This window comes from Notolabrus celidotus, chromosome 15 (genome assembly GCF_009762535.1).
Source record: "Notolabrus celidotus isolate fNotCel1 chromosome 15, fNotCel1.pri, whole genome shotgun sequence".
NCBI classification, from domain to species: Eukaryota; Metazoa; Chordata; class Actinopteri; order Labriformes; family Labridae; genus Notolabrus; species Notolabrus celidotus.
In genome coordinates this window covers 8,881,116-8,898,489 of record NC_048286.1, presented here as the reverse complement: position 1 = coordinate 8,898,489, position 17,374 = coordinate 8,881,116, and the positions used below count along the sequence as shown (strand labels likewise).

The 17,374-nt window shown below is 42.5% G+C and overlaps 1 protein-coding gene across 1 annotated transcript in view; it reads right to left on the bottom strand.

The window, feature by feature from the left end:
- Positions 1-2,323: 2,323 nt before the first annotated feature.
- LOC117826186 (microtubule cross-linking factor 1) overlaps positions 2,324-17,374 on the bottom strand; it is a 78,904-nt gene continuing 63,853 nt past the window's right edge. Inside the window, 8 exon segments of the mRNA XM_034702075.1 lie at positions 2,324-3,636; positions 11,112-12,149; positions 12,151-12,519; positions 12,522-12,672; positions 13,130-13,206; positions 15,005-15,172; positions 15,174-15,329; positions 16,919-17,191. Of these exon segments, the coding sequence (XP_034557966.1) occupies positions 3,433-3,636; positions 11,112-12,149; positions 12,151-12,519; positions 12,522-12,672; positions 13,130-13,206; positions 15,005-15,172; positions 15,174-15,329; positions 16,919-17,191 (2,436 nt within the window). The 3' untranslated portion in view covers positions 2,324-3,432.

Here is a 17,374-nt window from a genome sequence, read left to right as displayed (position 1 = left end):
GACATCAGACATTAAAGCAGAGTCCAGTATGAAGAGCGAGTGTGTGTGTGTGTGTGTGTGTGTGTGTGTGTGTGTGTGTGTGTGTGCGCGCGTGTGTGTGTGTGTGTGTGTGTGTGTGTGTGTGTGTGTGTGTGTGTGTGTGTGTGTGTGTGTGTGTGACTTCAGGGTGTTTAAATTATTCAGAAGCGGTGGGTTTCTCTCAGGGTAGATGGAAGTAAAAGCTTCTCCTTCTTCTTCCCTCCGCTGATCTTCTCAGTGCCATCAGCAGTTCCCATGATGCATCTGGGTTATATTAATTATTCATGGCTATAACTCTGTGAAAGGTATACAGAGGCCTTCAGCGCTTTTTATCACTCCCTCTCCTCCTTCTTCTTACCATCAGCCTCTCCCTCCTGAGCCAATAAAAGCTCAGAGTTTTCCAATAAAATCAACCGCTTTAAATTTACTGATTTAATTCTGCTGTTGTATTTCCTGCTCAGATGTGAAAAGTAGGAAATGAGTAGAATAAAAGCAAGATATTTGTAAGATGTCTATCAGTTGCAAGTAATATCTTTCTGGAGATGCAGCTGCACCGCAAATATTGAGACTTTTTCTTTTTCTAAGGACAGAGTAAAAAGGTAGAGGTGTATATCATGAAATTAATGATGGCTGAGTTTTATTTGGCTGCTTCAGTTTCAGGGACCTGCTACAACTGCTACATTCACAGTGATTATCTTTAGTGCTCCATTCAGATTTACTGTTCTTATCCAATTCGTCTGCTGCCTTTATTTTTCAAACTTGGCCTCTCTAATATTAACGTGTGAAGTTGATGGAACTTACACTACACCCACTATGAATAGTTGTAAGTATGGAGACCACTGCGGTCAGTGTTTACATTTTCAATCATGAGTAAATATGCATGGAGGCATTCATTTTGTAATTAGATGATAATCAGGATGAGGATTAGGACAGAGACAGACATATTTGAACTATGGCTGTTTGTGGATTAACTGCTCTGTATGGAGGTGTGTATATGAATGTGAAGTTGAAGCCAGGAATATTGGTCATGTGACATGAATTGCTTAATAATTGAGAGTTACTTTCGACAACATCACCATCAGTGCCACTAGGAATTGTAAATCTAGATCCAGATGGAGAGAAAAAGCTTATATCAGGTCAGTTTCAGGGATGGCATGGACAAGCTCATGGTTGTGCTGCCAGTGGACATGTTACAAGCTTCTGTCACCTCCTTTCTCCCTCTATCTGTTCGCATGCATGTCCTTTTAATCCACTTATTTTGTAACATCTTCCATGCTTTCTGCTCTCTCTTCTTGGAGGTTCATGTTGAACTTTGTTGCAGATCAACTGATGCAGTGGACCTGCTGGACTCCCACTGCAACTATAATTCTCAGTCTGTTTTCCTGGCTCTCTTCCCCCTCAGTTTTTCTCTGTATGTCTAGCAGGTTGCTGCAGACGGCTGCCCACCAATAAGCCTGCATCTGCTTGAGGTGTCTGCCTGAAAGAGGGACGTTTACCTTGCTACTATTGCCAAGTGGTTGCTCGTGGTGCATTAAGTCTTTGTATATACTATGACAAAGTGTCAGGATGAGGGTGAGTGGGACGCAATTGCGGTTCACAGGGGTTCTTAAAGTTATTCCAAACATAAGTGCCCTCACACGAAATTTACGGTCCAGACCTTCTGTATTCGTACAATTTTTTATCAGATCACTTTTGCAACAAAAAAACTTGACTGATATTCATAATTCTAGGAAAAGATCTGGGGAAGTTTAGTCTGCCAAACAACAGATGAGTCTGCCAAAACGGCTGCTGTATAAAAACATTACATAAACGGTCTCTCTGTATATAGACAACACAAAGGTCATGTGAGTGAATTTTTTAAGCTGACCCGTCTGGGTTTATTCTACTATCTTTATCTTGTGTGACAAGCTGAGTAACATGAGTAAGGTGCAACATGTATGACCATGATGCAAGAGGATTTCACTTCTGGGAGGACACAATCTTCTTATTCACATTCTCTCTCTGTGTGTACGTGTGTGTGTGTGTCTGTCCCCCCTGACCCACTGTAATCCTGTGGTCCCTGCAACTGTAATCCAACACACACACACAAACACACAAACACACAAACACACACACACACACACACACACACACACACACACACAAACACAGGATTCAGCATGCACTTCAGCCAAGAGTACAAACTCAGGTCTGATGAAAGAGCGTATAATCTATCATGAGCTGTATCTAACCGTTATCATTAAGAGAGATATGAAAAATAATACGTAGCAGATACAACCACACACTCACACAGGCGGAGACAGTCTTGTAAATACACATTCATGTTTATTACCATTTACTATTTACATAAGACTATGGATCTTTAGACTTTTTGACATAGACTTCATTTGAAACATTCATATTTTTTCCCACAATCCATTTTTTCCTGTTAAAAGAAAAAAAGTTATTTATATCCAATAGTAACAACTGTACAAAGACAGCCTGGTAGGTACAATAATTTACTTAAAAAGTCTTCATATTTAAGTTGATGCAAATCATGTGACAACAAAAAACAACAGCTCAAGATTTCCCATCACGAGATTTTTTCCCCCACAGCGGAGCCAAGTGATCACGAATGACTAGAGCTCGTATGTACATGCACTAAAGTGCTAGTGTTCAAAAGGCATGCAAATATTTCACCCATATTTGTACAACTGCCTTCCAAATATGCATAAAGTTATTCAGTTTGTTGTCACCCTTCTTCTACATGTTAACGGAGTCGCACATTCATCCCAACGTAAAGATAAATAAAGTACATTAGCATCAGAAATGACATCATGTGTCTCTGCTTCAGACCCAAAGAAGCAGGAGTTGTTTTTTTTTTGTTTGTTTGCTTGCTTGTGTTGTTTTTCCTCTCTTTGTGACTGAACAAAAAAGTGAAGTTTTGAATGCTGGCAACAAAAAAATAAAGGTATGCTCTTATTGCAAAAAAAACCAAAACAGTGTGAACATGAAAGAATGCGGGACAACATAAGAGAGCTTCATGTAGAAAAGAAAGTGTAAACAAAAGGTGTAAACTTCATAAAAATCCAACAGCTGATCTTCAGTTAACAGCTGGAAAAAGGTTCATAATTGCGACTAAAATATACATATATGTAATAAATACATATATACACACATGTGGGCTGATGATGAACTCAAGTGTGTGCAGGCACCTCTTATGGGAATGAAGTTTTATGTCCTTTTTTTGGATGATATTACAGTACATTCCAGGTTCTTCTGGTTCCTCGATGGTCAGCTGGTGCTACTGGGTGGATACATGAAACCCCCGCTTCAGGCTCCACCTCTTTGGAGTCTCTGGATTTGTGTGGCGGAGGTCTCTGAGGTACTGGGTCTTTTAGGCTGAGGTGGAGCAGAGGAGGTAGAGGACAGGAGTCACGCCGGCTCCTCGCCCTCCAGGATGGTCTTGCGGTGCCCCGGTGGCGGGAAGGTGAACCTCCTCTTCGTGCCCTCGCTCCACTTTGGGGAGGGGGAAGGCGAGCGGGCGGCCCAGCGGGAGGGTGGGCGGCGGTTGGCTGGGCGGGCCGGTCTCAGGAAGCAGGAGTCCAGGGGCGGGGCCACCGGAGAGCGAGGCAGGTCCTGCCAATGAGAAGAAGCTGTCAGAGAGGAGGGGAGAGCAGCAGGGTGGAGCAGCTGGTCGGCGCAGAAAGAAAAAAGTGGACAAAAATAAACCGAGAAACATGAATGAAAGAAGAAGCGTGAGTTAGTGAGCAGAGGGCAGATGTATAAATGATCTTCAGAACAAGAAAATGATGGATGATCCACGTTGAATAAAAAACAGATGTAGAGTATGACAAGAGGAAGAAAATAGTAAAAGATGAACTGCCAATTCCTAAGGAGCTCTTATGTTTTTTGATCCTGATTAGTCAACCCTGCAGCACATCCCATCAAGGATTGTTTCACGGACAAAGCACCAGAACAAACAGCAAATGCACCTTGACTTATAGCTGTTTCCAGGGTCCAATAAGGAACCAAGGCTACACGTCTTTTACTCAAATCTAAAGTTTTTAGACATCTAGGTGACACATATTTCTGTCCTTGTATCAGAGACTTTCACAGAATGAATAACAAATGAAGCTTTGTGTTAGTTCATGCAGGACATGGAAGTCATACGCCTCAGCTGCTGTCAGCTGACAGGCTGCAGTTTTAATCATTGTTTTCTATCCACACAACCAATCACAGCTCATTCTAACGATAAGGCGGCCTATTTAAACACTTCTTCCCTCTCGCTAATCCCTGCAACACCTTTACTGCCCACACTCTGCTGCTGTTGGTTAAACTTTGCCTCCTCCTGTTTAGTCTAAATGTCTGTTTTACCCTTGTGGGGATTTTGCGATGCACTCCCTGGAAAGCCGAAGCAGGCTACTTGGCTAACCTGGGGAACCCTAAAGCAAAGCTTATAGAGCCAAGCATAACTGTATTTCCATTTGGCAATAAATGGTTAAAGTGTTCCTGACTGAACATGTATTTCGACATCTAAAAGTGTTTATTTTTCAAACTAATTTAGCCCTGAGTCATGACCAAACAAAGTATATCGAGTTGTGAGAGCTCATCTGACAGAGATGATCTCCTACTGTGTGAAAGTGTGAAAGTGTGTAAGGCTGAAAGTATCAGGTTCTGGAATGATCTAGGTTTTAGACATCTAAGAGTTACATTTTTAAACTAATTTAGCCCTTTGCTCTCATATTTAGAGTAGCATCTTATGACCATCAATACCCCAAACCAATATTGACAGTAACATTTGGTTGCAGTGCATAATGTTATTATAGTAATACTGATATTCTGGAGAGATTTGGACAGATGGATGATTGCATAGAGCTCTAATACATGCGGTGCTCAATATATGAAGAGATGATAAAATCTAATATGAAAACAACAAAGCTGAAAAAAATGAAACAATGAAATCCACAGCCTCTCAGAGACACAGTGACACCATAACACCTTACAGCCTCACCTGACCGACCATCTGCTCTGATAAACAGGAGGTCAGATAAACAGGTGCAAGTGTTCACTAAGCCACAAACAAAACAGTCACTTAAAGTCCTGCACTCCTTTTTATAATGAGATGTTTTGTAAAATGTCAAAGTGCTATGTCAATATATATCAGTAAAATGTATTATTGTTTTTTCTGCATGAAATACTGAAGAAGTATCAGGAAACCTGAGAAACATTGATGCTCAAAGGCAGCCAAAGTCCTTAATGTAAATTAATTAAACCTACATTTAATGGATATGATGCCAAAACAAGTCTTTGCAACTTCAACACAAATAAAGCTCAGTTCAAGGAGGAGGCTGTTCCATTTCCATTTATCATTCATATCACTCTCTATTCCTGTCTCTCTCCACCTGCTTCTCTTAATCTGATCATGGGTGTTTACTATTAAAGTATTCACCAACCAGGTTTTGCAATGACCTCTATCAACCAATTATCCTGCTGCTGCCAAACTTAATATGTTCTCCTCTCTGCTCCATCAGCTTGCTGTTTCAGCACAGAGCATTGCAACCCTCCTCCATCCCCAGTCATCTCTGCTCCTCATCAGAGCCAGGGTTCAGTTCCTTAGATGTTCACCCTTCAACACATCCTGCATCTTTCCCTCACCATCAACACCCCAACAGTGTCCAGATTAGACGTCACAATGGGTGTCTAATCGCCAAAGACATTGCCTATTTAACTTCCCTTTCTAAATCTTGTAACATAAATCATTGCTCACTCGTAATTAAGTCTGCCCTGACTGAACTAACCCTGCAGTGATGGAGCCATCCCGGGGTGTGCAATGACGAAAATGAGCCATCTCCCTCTTTCATCCACTTTTCATGACATGAGGGAAGCGGCTGTTTTTGTACCAGACTGCAACAAACTGCAGCATCAAAATGTCCATGCAGCTGAATCAACACTTTTCTGTCATACAGGTGTGATGACACACAGGCTGCTTCACTGCTTACAGAGGACAGGCAGCTGGAGGACAAACATGGATATGCTGCCTTCACATCCATTTTTATATAATGCATGTAGGCATAATGTCACATGATGGATAATACAGAATAATGCAAACACAGGGGTTTATAAATATGGCTCAAGAGTGTGTTTGCATGTTTCATCAGGTGTTGTGAGTGTACAGAGTTATACATCTGACTGCCTGGATGAAACAGAAATAATGAGCAAAAAGGGCAATGAGAAGTGAGAAAAGTAGCTGTCTTTGAGTCCCCCACCCTCGGTATGATGTCAGAGCGTGATTGGGTGAACGATCACACCGGGACATCACACCACTGGCCTGGTTTATAAATAGCTCCTCTCGAGGCGTTAGATTTCAGCCGAAGGATGGCGGGACATCAAGCCCGGGAAGCAACAATCTAGATCTGCTAAAAATACACGTTGGTCAGGCTGTGGTCGGTTGAGTGAGAGGATGACGTGAAGGAAAAAAAAAAGCAAGATGGATGAAAAGATAGATCCACCAGAGAGTGACGTGTCAAACAACCTGCAGGAAGTTCTGAGCAACCAGCAGGAAAATCAAGTGACAGAAAAGGACAGTCGGGCACATAGTACACGTCTCCATCAATAATGAATTTGTTCATGAATGAAACTGATGGACTGTGTACACACAGGAAATACAGGACAGCTTGTGGATTAATACAAGATAATCTATGTGATGCTGAAAATCAAATCGCAACACAACAGATCATGCACCAGTAATGTGAACAGGAAGTCAGTGTACAAAAGTGGCCACTGAAAACAGCAAGGTGAACAAATCTACATCAGTTTGGACTGCTCAGTTAATGATTCACCTTAAAGGAGAAATCCACCTTGAAGATTTTTAAAAACATTACATTTTAGCACAGTTTTAAATAGTCTTACATGTTCCCACTGTAGCTTATTATGTTGTATTGCACAATTTTCGGCATGAGATAACGGGTGAAAACCGGAGGCTTTTTACTCTTGATCGAGGAGCATAATTCCTGACAGATTAGTAAAACTCATTCAATAAAATAAAAGAGAATTGGTGCTAAATGTCCAGTTTGATGAGCCAAAACCAAGAGCAAGATTACATTTTAAGGCTGACCTCTCTGCAACAAGAATTTGAGTGGAGATTAATCCAAAAAATGCAGGCTGTCTTCACTAGCAGAGCTTTTCCGGTTCCTCTGAAGAACACATTTCAATGTGGATCAAGGCTCCCTGCAGACCCTCATGTTGTGCATGTTTAATTTGTGATCATTACACATAAGCCAGATGCCAATCACATATGTAAACTGAAAAGCAGGTTGTGGAGTTAGGGCAGAAGCAGACTATGCTGGATCCGATTTCCATCAGTGGTTAAAGATGGACTTCAACAGACAGGATTTTTAACTCGATTGTGCAGAGTAGAGTAGCTTGCTTTTTTCTCTCTTTGTGCATTAACAATAAGTTACTATGGCCAAACAATTTGTTTTTTCTTTTTTAAATAGATTTTATGCTTATTATGGGAACTTACTGACAACATTTTGGATGAAAAATGGGACAACCTGGGTAACTTGATTCCAGCTCTCATCATAATAAAGACTCACTTATATGAATTGAATTACAGCATGAGATAATCTAATGGTGGATTTTTCCTTTAAGCATGCAGAATGGACCAGAGTAACCGGTTAATATCCTTCAGGCATCAAACACAACCCGTCAGGTGACAGAGTTTAGGGAGTGATGAGAGTTAGCAGCTTCCTCCTTCAGTTAGTCTTTGGAGGTTTGTTGTTAGTGTGAGAGCATGGCTGAGGGCGAGCTGAAAGAGTGAGGAGGAAGGAAAACACTGTGTGGACATAAAGGTAAAGAAAGTGAAACATCTCAGTCAATCCAGTCGCACACATGGTGACACCCTGGTAGAAACACAGTGTTAGAACAAACCATTTAAAGCTGCAGAGTCCCAAAAGACAACAAAGAACCATCCCTAAAAGATGCGTCAAATCTTCTTTTCTTGTGTCACGTTTGGTGAAAATTTTGTGAAAAAATTAAATTTAGTTTTAAAGGACCATTCTGGCAATTTTGCAGAATTTACCCCGTTAAAGAGAGATTAAGAATACTGCTTAAATGGTTTGGTTTCTTATTTGTCTGATATGACAATGAGCTTTAACTTATGGAACTTTAAAAAGCTTAAAATGCTGCACTGTCCTTAAGCCTGCAAATAATATGTCAGCTTTTTCTGACAAAGGTCTGTTGCTGTCAGTTCTAATTAAGAGGTTTCACCTGATGTTTGTATTGAGGTTTGCCTCTTTAAAGACGCCTAACACTAGCAGGCTGGCTTGGCAGCTCATGTTAGCTAGTTGTAAAAAGACAGAGTTGAAGGTTTCACCACCAGTTCCCTCAACTCTCCATGGAAACAACTCACAGATATGTTACCTTTTCTATTTTATCCCTTCTTTGTCTTCTTATTTGGTTTTCATATTGTTCTAGCAGTAAATTTCAAATATCTTAATCTAAAAATGCATGGTATGGTATAAGAAAGTAGTAGTAGTGAATTATGGTTAATGGGCTAACATGCAAAATCACCACTATGGTCCTTTAAAAGAACAGATGAACTACAACAAAGAAACTTTGCATGCGTACAATAACACGAAGAAAAGGATGGATGGCCGTCGCACAACTTTTGACACCACTTCGATGGCTTCATAAACTGTCACTCTGCTGTCCTGTGAAGCATGCATTTATGAAGAGGGGGAGGAGGGGAGGGGAGGGGGTCTGCAGGGCGTGAGGGGAGAGGTCCATGTGGCTGGTGAATCCACCGCATAGGTCGTAGAGGAAGAGGAACTTACATCACGGAGACAAGCAGAGTTAGAGTCCCCAAGGTGTTGTTAGTATGACAGTGTGGTTCTGGATCAGAGCACAGCGGACAGCGAGGAAGAAGGGGAGATAAAGCCAAGAGGGGGAGGAGAGAGGGGGGGAGGAGGAGGGAAGATAGAGCAGGAAATGTTAATCGGTCAAGTTGGGCAGAGAGGAAAAGTCTGGCATATAAGTGGCAGAAGGATGATCAAGAGAAATAAGGAGGCTGATTCAGCCTGTAGACAAGACTGACATTAAACACACACCCATTCACTTTAGACCTGGGAAAACACAAGGGGAACTGGAATCCTATAAACACCAGTCAGTCACACAGTGTTGGAGATAGCCAAACATTCAACATGGACGGCTTTCAATAAATCCAACAAGGGGCTGGAGATATGAGAAAATACCATAAGGATGTTTTTTCTATTGTTTTCATTGGTGCTATTTCTGTTATTACATCTGGTTCTGTGAGTCGCCCATGGGCACTATTTGAAGGTATTTCATTGACTGACTTGACAGTCGGTCGACAGAAAACTCGACTTAAAGAAGTCATGTTGAGCTCTCCAAGTTTGTGATCAGCATTGTCCACTTTGTCCTTGAAAGCCGAAAAAAACCCTGTGAAATCATGTTTACTTTGTTCTGGTGAAGGAACTGGATCCCCCTCAGGTTGAGACAGATTTCCAGCTGACCTAGTCCTGGTCAGGCCGGTCACAACAACTATTAAACTAAACTACAACTTGATCTAAAATGGAGCAGGTTTAAGATGATGACTTCTCAAAGGAGCACTGCAAGGGCATTTTTGTAAACAACCAAGATGGCCGCCAGGGACTAAAAAGTTGTGGATCCATTACAGCGTCAGTAAAGAAACTGGAAGGTGGCTCGCATTTCAAAGAAATTGTAACAGTTGCATAGTAGCTAGACAATGCAATTAACATTATGTCGTTATATTTGAGGGTCAGGGTCATTCAGGGGCATTTGGGTCTACAGCCATCCATAACAACCCTTGAAATCATAAATTAACTAACTGAGAGGTGGCATATACATCTTGATTTACAAACTGATCTGGCAATGCATGCGACCACTAATTTATCAAGTACAAACGAACAAACTTTTTCACAGTTAAATTTCACCTTTACCTATCCCATATCACATGTTCTTAACGACAATGTTTCTCCCAATTCCCCTTCTGTGCCTCTCGATTTAAAGCATACTCAAAAACTACTTGATTTAAATTCAAGGACTATAATAATCATCAACACATTGTGTGCTTAACTACTGTCACAATCCATTATTTCTTCTTTTCAGTTGTCACCATAAAGACACCATTACTGCAGAAAACAGACTCCACTATCGTCCATAACAACAAGTGTCAGACTTTAATTTGTCTGCCCTGCAGATCAACACACAGCAGCTGTCAGAAAACCTTAAAGCCGGTGGGCATATTAGCCACCATATGTGGGATTATGTTGCTTACTGTTCATATAGAGAACACAAACATGGAGTGTTTGTGTTTTAATGTACAGCTTCATCGCAGCATGACCTACTTTGCTGTAATTTTAATCTGTCTGGAGAGACAAATGAGAGGCGTGCCAATACGTAATGTGTATTTATGATTTATTTTTCCCTCAGGTCAGCTGAATGGGTGGTGAAAAGAGGCCCGACCGACGTGTCACAGCGCTAATTTCCTGGGGTAAAATTAGCACTTTTATGGGTTTATTTTTGCATGGCAGTTAAAATCACCTCAAACTTGATACACTTGAAATCCCAGGGAGGCATTAATCAGACACTTATGATCAGGATTAATTATGTAACTTTGCAGCAGCAATCCCATCTAGATGATTAATGTGAGGACATTAATTTCCAGTGATCAGACGCTTAAATCTGGTTTCGGTCGGGCCTCATTGAAAGTTATAGCACAGAAATAAAAGCTACAGAAAGTTGCTACAGTCAAAGAGAAAGTACAGAAGAAGAAACCTTTCAGAGTGTCTACATGAGCGTAGAGAATATTATTAAAGAGGGTTAAATATTTTGACATTACCATTGCATCAGTCAGTGCTTTCGATCTGAGAAGAAAACATTAACATTTTAGTGATGTTATTGAGTAGTTGATTAGCTTTAGTCTCATTAACCACACATGCCTTTAAGTTGATCTTCAAGCATTACAAGGACAATCCAAGGCAAAGTCATACACATCAATGCGTCATAAAACATGGGCCCCAGATCATATGAATGATGAAGCGATGGATCCAGTGCGTCTGTATATTTACCTCCATACATCCAGACTGTCCTCTGTCTGAGTCGGCCTGCCTGCTGCTGTCTCTGCTGTGGCCGCTCTGTGCTCCTGCCTGCAGCCTCCTCTCCTCTCTAAAGTTCTGCTCCTGCAGCTTCTTATTAAGGATGCGAGCTGCATTTTCAGCCAGAGTGTAGCCCGGGGGGGCTGACAGGTCCTGCCGTATGCTCACCACCTCCTGGTTTTTGTCTCCCTGCGTCTCCACTATCAGCTGCACAGGACTGGGCGAGCGCCCGCGAGCAGTCCGTAAGCACTCCTGTGCATTTCTGGGATCCGTGGCGACAGTCCCCTGTGCAGGACCGGGCTCAGGGGTGGAAGAAGGGTTAGGGCGAGAGCGACTGGGAGACTTGTTGAACTTTGGAATGGAGTCGTAGACGGGAGTGTGGTCGATGATGTTGAAGAGGCTGGAGAGGCCGTCATTGATGGTGGTATGGACGGGGCTGTCGCGTGTGGTGGTGGAGCGAGCCCACGCCGACTCACTGTTACCCTTCTGTGGAGTGGTGGGTGTGGGAGCTCGGCTGGTGTTGGGTAGATCAGCCTTGTTGGATGAGGAAAGTTTTCGTTGAAGCTTGGGGGAGCCGAACTTGGGTGAACAACAGGGTCGCTCAAACTTACTCTGAATGACAGGAGAGTACTGAATCTTCCTGGTGCTGCGGGATGGGGAAGATATAGGCGTGCTGCCACCTTTAGGAGTGAGGCAGCGATGAGGGCTGCTGGTTAGATTCCTCAGCAGGTCTGTTTGTAGACCCACACTGATGGTCTGGGTAGTCTGAGTGCCACGTGTAGTGAATCCATTGGTTTGGCAGGCTGAGTCCCGGACGACAGGCCCTGGAGGAGAGCGGATGGCGTTCCTCACCGAGATAGCCACCTCCTTCATGTCATCGCTCAAGTTCCTGGAGAGCTGAAGCTCCAGAGAGGAGTTGTAGATAGGAGACTGGTTAGGAGAAGTCCTCAACCCCCCACCCTCAAGTATCCCACATGGCCACCTCCCACCGCTGAAAACCTCATCCTGCCCGCTGGCTCCCACCCCAGCCTCTCCTCCACCCCTGGCTTTTGGTCCCTTTGGCGTAGAGGAAGTCCGGGTCTTGGGCAGTAGGGCGCTCAGCTGCTCCTGGCCTGGTGGGGCTGTGAAGCATGTGAACCCCACAGTGCTCCAGTCCAACCCCTGCTGCCCCTGCTCCATTGCCCCTCAGCGGGGACTTGTGGCAGTGCTCGGGGCTGCTCAGGGTGCTGGTGGTCAAGGTGGCGCTGGTGGTGAGGAACCAGGAGGCTGGCTGGAATGGATCAAGAATGGGCTCCCCTCCCCGGACCTCAGGTGGTCTGTCAGGCCACGGCTCTCGAAGAGGACCCTGGCCAGAGGTGGATGATGGGAAGTCCCAGCCCTTATGTTGAACTCCTCAATGTACTTGAGGTCATCAGGAGACAGGGGAGGGGTGATGTCGTCTTGGCCGCAGTCACCAAGTCGAGTCTTATCGGGCAGGAATGGAGAGCTGTCCATCAACCGCTGGAAGTCGCTCATGGAGCACACAGACTTTGCTCTGGAAAACACACAGAGTTCATCAACATCAACATCAGCAGGGAAAACACACATCACAACAAATGTTGTAACCAAACAATCCAAAACAAACCTTAAACTAGTGTATGTTTTCAAAAACAGCTCAATGCCTTTCATTGTTTCAAAGTTTCTGAATTATTCAAAAGCAAAGCAAGCTGGATCCCTCCTTCACAATAAGAGAAACAGCAATATCACCTCGGGAACTCAGTGTCACTTCAAGTAGCAGTAAATAGAATCAACAGTCGATCTCTAGCATTTTTGTTGTGAATTTATGAAAAACATTCAGCAGGATGCTGAATTATCTGCAGCTCCTCAAAGAAGGACTTGTTTTGAGTATTTACTGCTGATGTCTATAAAAATTCATCAGCTTTCAAAGGATAGTTCGCCTGGAAAAAACACTCTGAACTTCTTTTGACTTAAAGCTCTGTCAGTGAGGTTACCTGAGCAGACTCCCTCCACCCATCTCCTCTTCTGGATACTCGGGATCTCCTTCTATCTCTGAGATCTCATTAAGAGCCTGAAATAAAACAGATAAGACCCATGGAAATGATTCAGTCACAAGGATGAGGCAGAAGAGTAAGGAAAAAAAATACAACAGCATTTAGGATCACTGTTTCAAGAGATTAATTAAGAGTAATGTGTACACAAAATGCTAAATATACATTTATTTTTGGTTTAACAGCTTACAGACACTGGGTGATGACTACAAGACGGATTTTATGTTCCTCAAATGGTAGTTTTACTTTTTATGATGCCTCCTTAAAGTCTGATGATTGCTCCTCATAAATGTTTTAGGATTACACCTCGACTTTCTTCAGTTAATTTGGGTAAAGCAGGTGCATTAAAGTGTATAAAAGTAAGAAGAAAGAAGCTCATCTGTGATGTTCTGCATACAAATGTAGTTACAAAGGACACCTCGTGCTCAAACAGGGTATAAAGCGTTCTGTGCTAAAGGGTTTAAGTTAAACCTAAATTTACATTTAGATGAATTTCTATTAATAAAGAGAGTTCATATAAGTTTTTCCCCCATAGTGGAACTGTTCCTAGACAACTTTTTTGGTTCAACTTTTTTGGCCTCATTTTATGAAGTTTTGTGCTTAAAGAGAGAGGACAGACTGACACTGTGAGTTCAGTTTTTCATCATCTTCAAACACAGTTTGATGGATGTAGAAGTGCTGACATGAAAATATGACTTCTTGGTTATTACGTTTATTTTAATACCCAACAGTATAAACATCAGGTGCCTCTTCCAACACTCCTGCTCCTGGTTGTGTCTAACGCACACGGGCAAGAGATGAGTCTTGGGAGGCAGTACATGACTTTAAAAGCATGCAGCCACAGTGTAATGTTTACAACATGATGGTGAACAAAGCAGCAGAGGCCTATGCTATGATGACAGTCTTCACATTTATATAAATGGTACACGCAAAGGACATCTCTGCTGCTGTCGTCTCAAAAAAAACTCCCCTTCTTCAGTCTTTGATGTTTTCATCGATACTTTCAGGTGTTATTTGTTTGGGTTTGCACGGGTCAAATGATATAAACAAAACCACCTCCACCTGCTACTCATGGTTTTGGCTGTATGCATTCACACATGCTGCTCATCCTGAAAATTTCAAGGAGTTCTGTGAATGTGTGAACACAGCTAGGGTTTCACATTTGGGAAGCTGAAAAAAAGAAGTTGGATTCATTTCTCTTTGACTTCTAGTAGAAGACTGCTAGTTGGCAGCCATGCTAGCAGCTCCCTGAAGTTTTACCAAAGCCCAGCCTATGCAGATGTCAACATGGTACATTTTAATATTGATAAAAATGTTTAGTTTTAGGTATATTAACTTTTAAATGTAGTTAAATATGGGTTTCACATGGCTAATATTAGCTAATTAGCACCAAAAAAAGTAAAGCTGGGACTGTTGGGGCTATTTCAGGTTCTGGACAGACACAGTATTTTGACCTGATAGCAGTGCAGGAATAAAGATCTGAACGTATGGGGAAAGCATGAACATTTGTACCAAATATCATGGTAATCAATCAGGTAGATTTTGAATTATTTCACTCAAGTCTAACAGCAAACCTTTAAATTTAACATTTTTTCTAAAATCTACTAGCTCTATCAAGGTTCATCCACCAGGGAATCAACCTGAGAGTAACTGAGATGCTTCAGTCTGAACCAAGCGACTGACTAATCAACAACGTGATTTACATGAATTGCTTTTGCTCAAATTTATCTGAATCCATCACTTCAGAATGTTAGTGCTGCAGTTAAAGCTCTACCTCCTTCATTATCAGCACTACATCAATAACTACATTGATGTTACCTCGTTCATGCAGGGGAACCTCTTCTCACTCTCCAGTCTGGAGGGAGGAGGGACCTCCAGGACACTGAGGGGGTCCAGAGACAGCGCGTCCAAGAACAGGTTCTCTGTTGGTCCTTTGAGCCTCATGGCAGCGCCCTGCTGTTCCAGCTGGGCCTCAGAGTCAGAGTGGGAGCGGACGGGTGGGACACAGATGGGTGTGGACGTACAGGGGGAGCGGGGGTGAACGGGGGGCGTTACAAGGACTGTCCTGAGGCGAAAACACTCCTCTGTGGCCGTCTTTAACGTCCATGCCCTCGCCTCGCCTCATACTTAGCTCTCTCTGCATCTGCAAGAAATTATACATAAGTACAAAGTATTAAGGACGGGTGTGTTGCTGTACTTTGATAAGAGGCCAACATTTCAAGTGCAATAAAAGATGAAAGATTTTTCTAAAGAATAGATAATTTCTGGTAATCATCAACATATCTTGTTGCATTCTATTCAATATTGCCTGATATTATATATGGTCTTCTGTATTTCTGTTGTAAACTTTGCAGTTGCAAATGCAGACACCTTCTTCCCATTGTTGTCACAAACCATTCTTTCCCTTGACTGTGAGCCACAGTGTGCTCGATCCAGGGTTAAGTGCCTTGTTTCAGGCTCTGGCCTAAAGGACAAAAGTCACAGCACTGCTTCACTCTCCCTCTCCACTCTGAGTGGTTCAGTAGGTGACCTGCGTTTTACAATTTGCTGCAGCGTCACTGAATAATGCATCTCAGCTTCCTGCTCTGTGTCTCCGTTCAACGGTGCATCAGCAGTTTGTTTTCTGCTGGTGAAAGTGAGCTGTATTCAGAGGGAGTTCCTGTTGTTATCATTCCAGTCACTGCTTTATATTCTAATACCCTCATATCATATTAACCGCTTCATGTTCCTACCTCCTGTCCGGGACATCAAACATAAGGGAGGTGAGGTGCTGCAGTGTGCTTCATTAAATCTCCCAAAGCACATCAATAATTCAGTAATCCTCCTCAGGATTTTTTGTTATCTAGTTGAATTTTTAAAATACCAAACAGCAGAGCAGATAATAACCACAGGTGCTTTGTCATTGTTTCACCCTCCTATACACCTAAAAGTACAAACACATGCAAACATCTCCTGATAAGAGAAGGCTTTGGTTTGTTGTGGTGTGTTCGTCCTTTTTAATCGGATCCCAAGGAAGCAGTTTAGTTTAAAGCAGCTGTAGGGCTGGAAATACTGTTTTCTATGTATAATTATGTTGAGTATTTTTTTGATCATTGGTCTGCCATTAACGTAGAAAAATTGTCATAAATAGTGAAATAGACAATATCTGCCTCCTTGCCATACAAAAGGCAAAAAACATTTACTTTCCATTTAATATTAAACTGAAACAATCAGCTTATCTCCAGTTTGCAGTGTAGTCGCGGTGATGGAAGGCGGAGCAGAGAGACACACATCAGACAGGAAGATCACGTGACTTTAGTAACAAGCAAACAAATCCTGCACCTTCCTGCGTGTTTGTGCAGAGGTGTGGAAGCTTATTTATGTTCTTAAGAGCGAAACCACTGTCAAACAATCAGAAAATAACTTCCCATTTTAGTGTTGCCGGTTTGTTACTTAACCATTCAATTGACCATTCCTGCTTGCTCTCTCTCTCTTTCATTGGCTAGCAGCAGCTTATGGTTAAAATATGCCTGTAAAGCTGTTTTTAAATAGGCTTCAGAGCCTATGATACTTTGATACTATCAAACAAAAAAATATCAAATAATGTATCCATTTATAACACATGGTATTGGAAAGTATGAAAGTGTCATCATTATTCCAGCTCAATAAGTGAGAAAAAGTGATTTTGATATTCAAATGAATACTTTTCTGTAAATCTGTCCCAGAAAAGTTAAACACATTCTGCTCTCTCACCCTCTCCATCTTGCGGTGGAGCTCCCTCATGCTGCTGTCCCACTCTTGCCGTTCTCGGTCAAAGCGGTCCAGGAGTTCGGACCTCTCGCGACCCCACCTCTTCTCTCCGTGCTGCAGCTTCCAGCGGAGGTCCATGGAGGCGCTGTGGCTCTCGGCCAGCAGACGCTGTTGCTCCTCACGCTCATGCTTGATGGCGCTCTCAGGGTCTCCTGATGGTTCCCCTTCATCTCCCTGTGCTTCACCTCGCACTATACCTGGTGTCTCCTCCTCCAACTGGGCAGAGAGCAAAGACAGAAGGATGTTGGGTTTGTTAGTTATTATGTTGTCATTATACTGTGTTATATACTTAAACAATAATGAACAATGAGACAAAGCAGCTGCTTTGAAAAATAAAGTGTAAAAAGCTGCAGTTCCTTGAGTGTCCACTTGAGGCTGACTTTGAAACCCCAAGAAGCC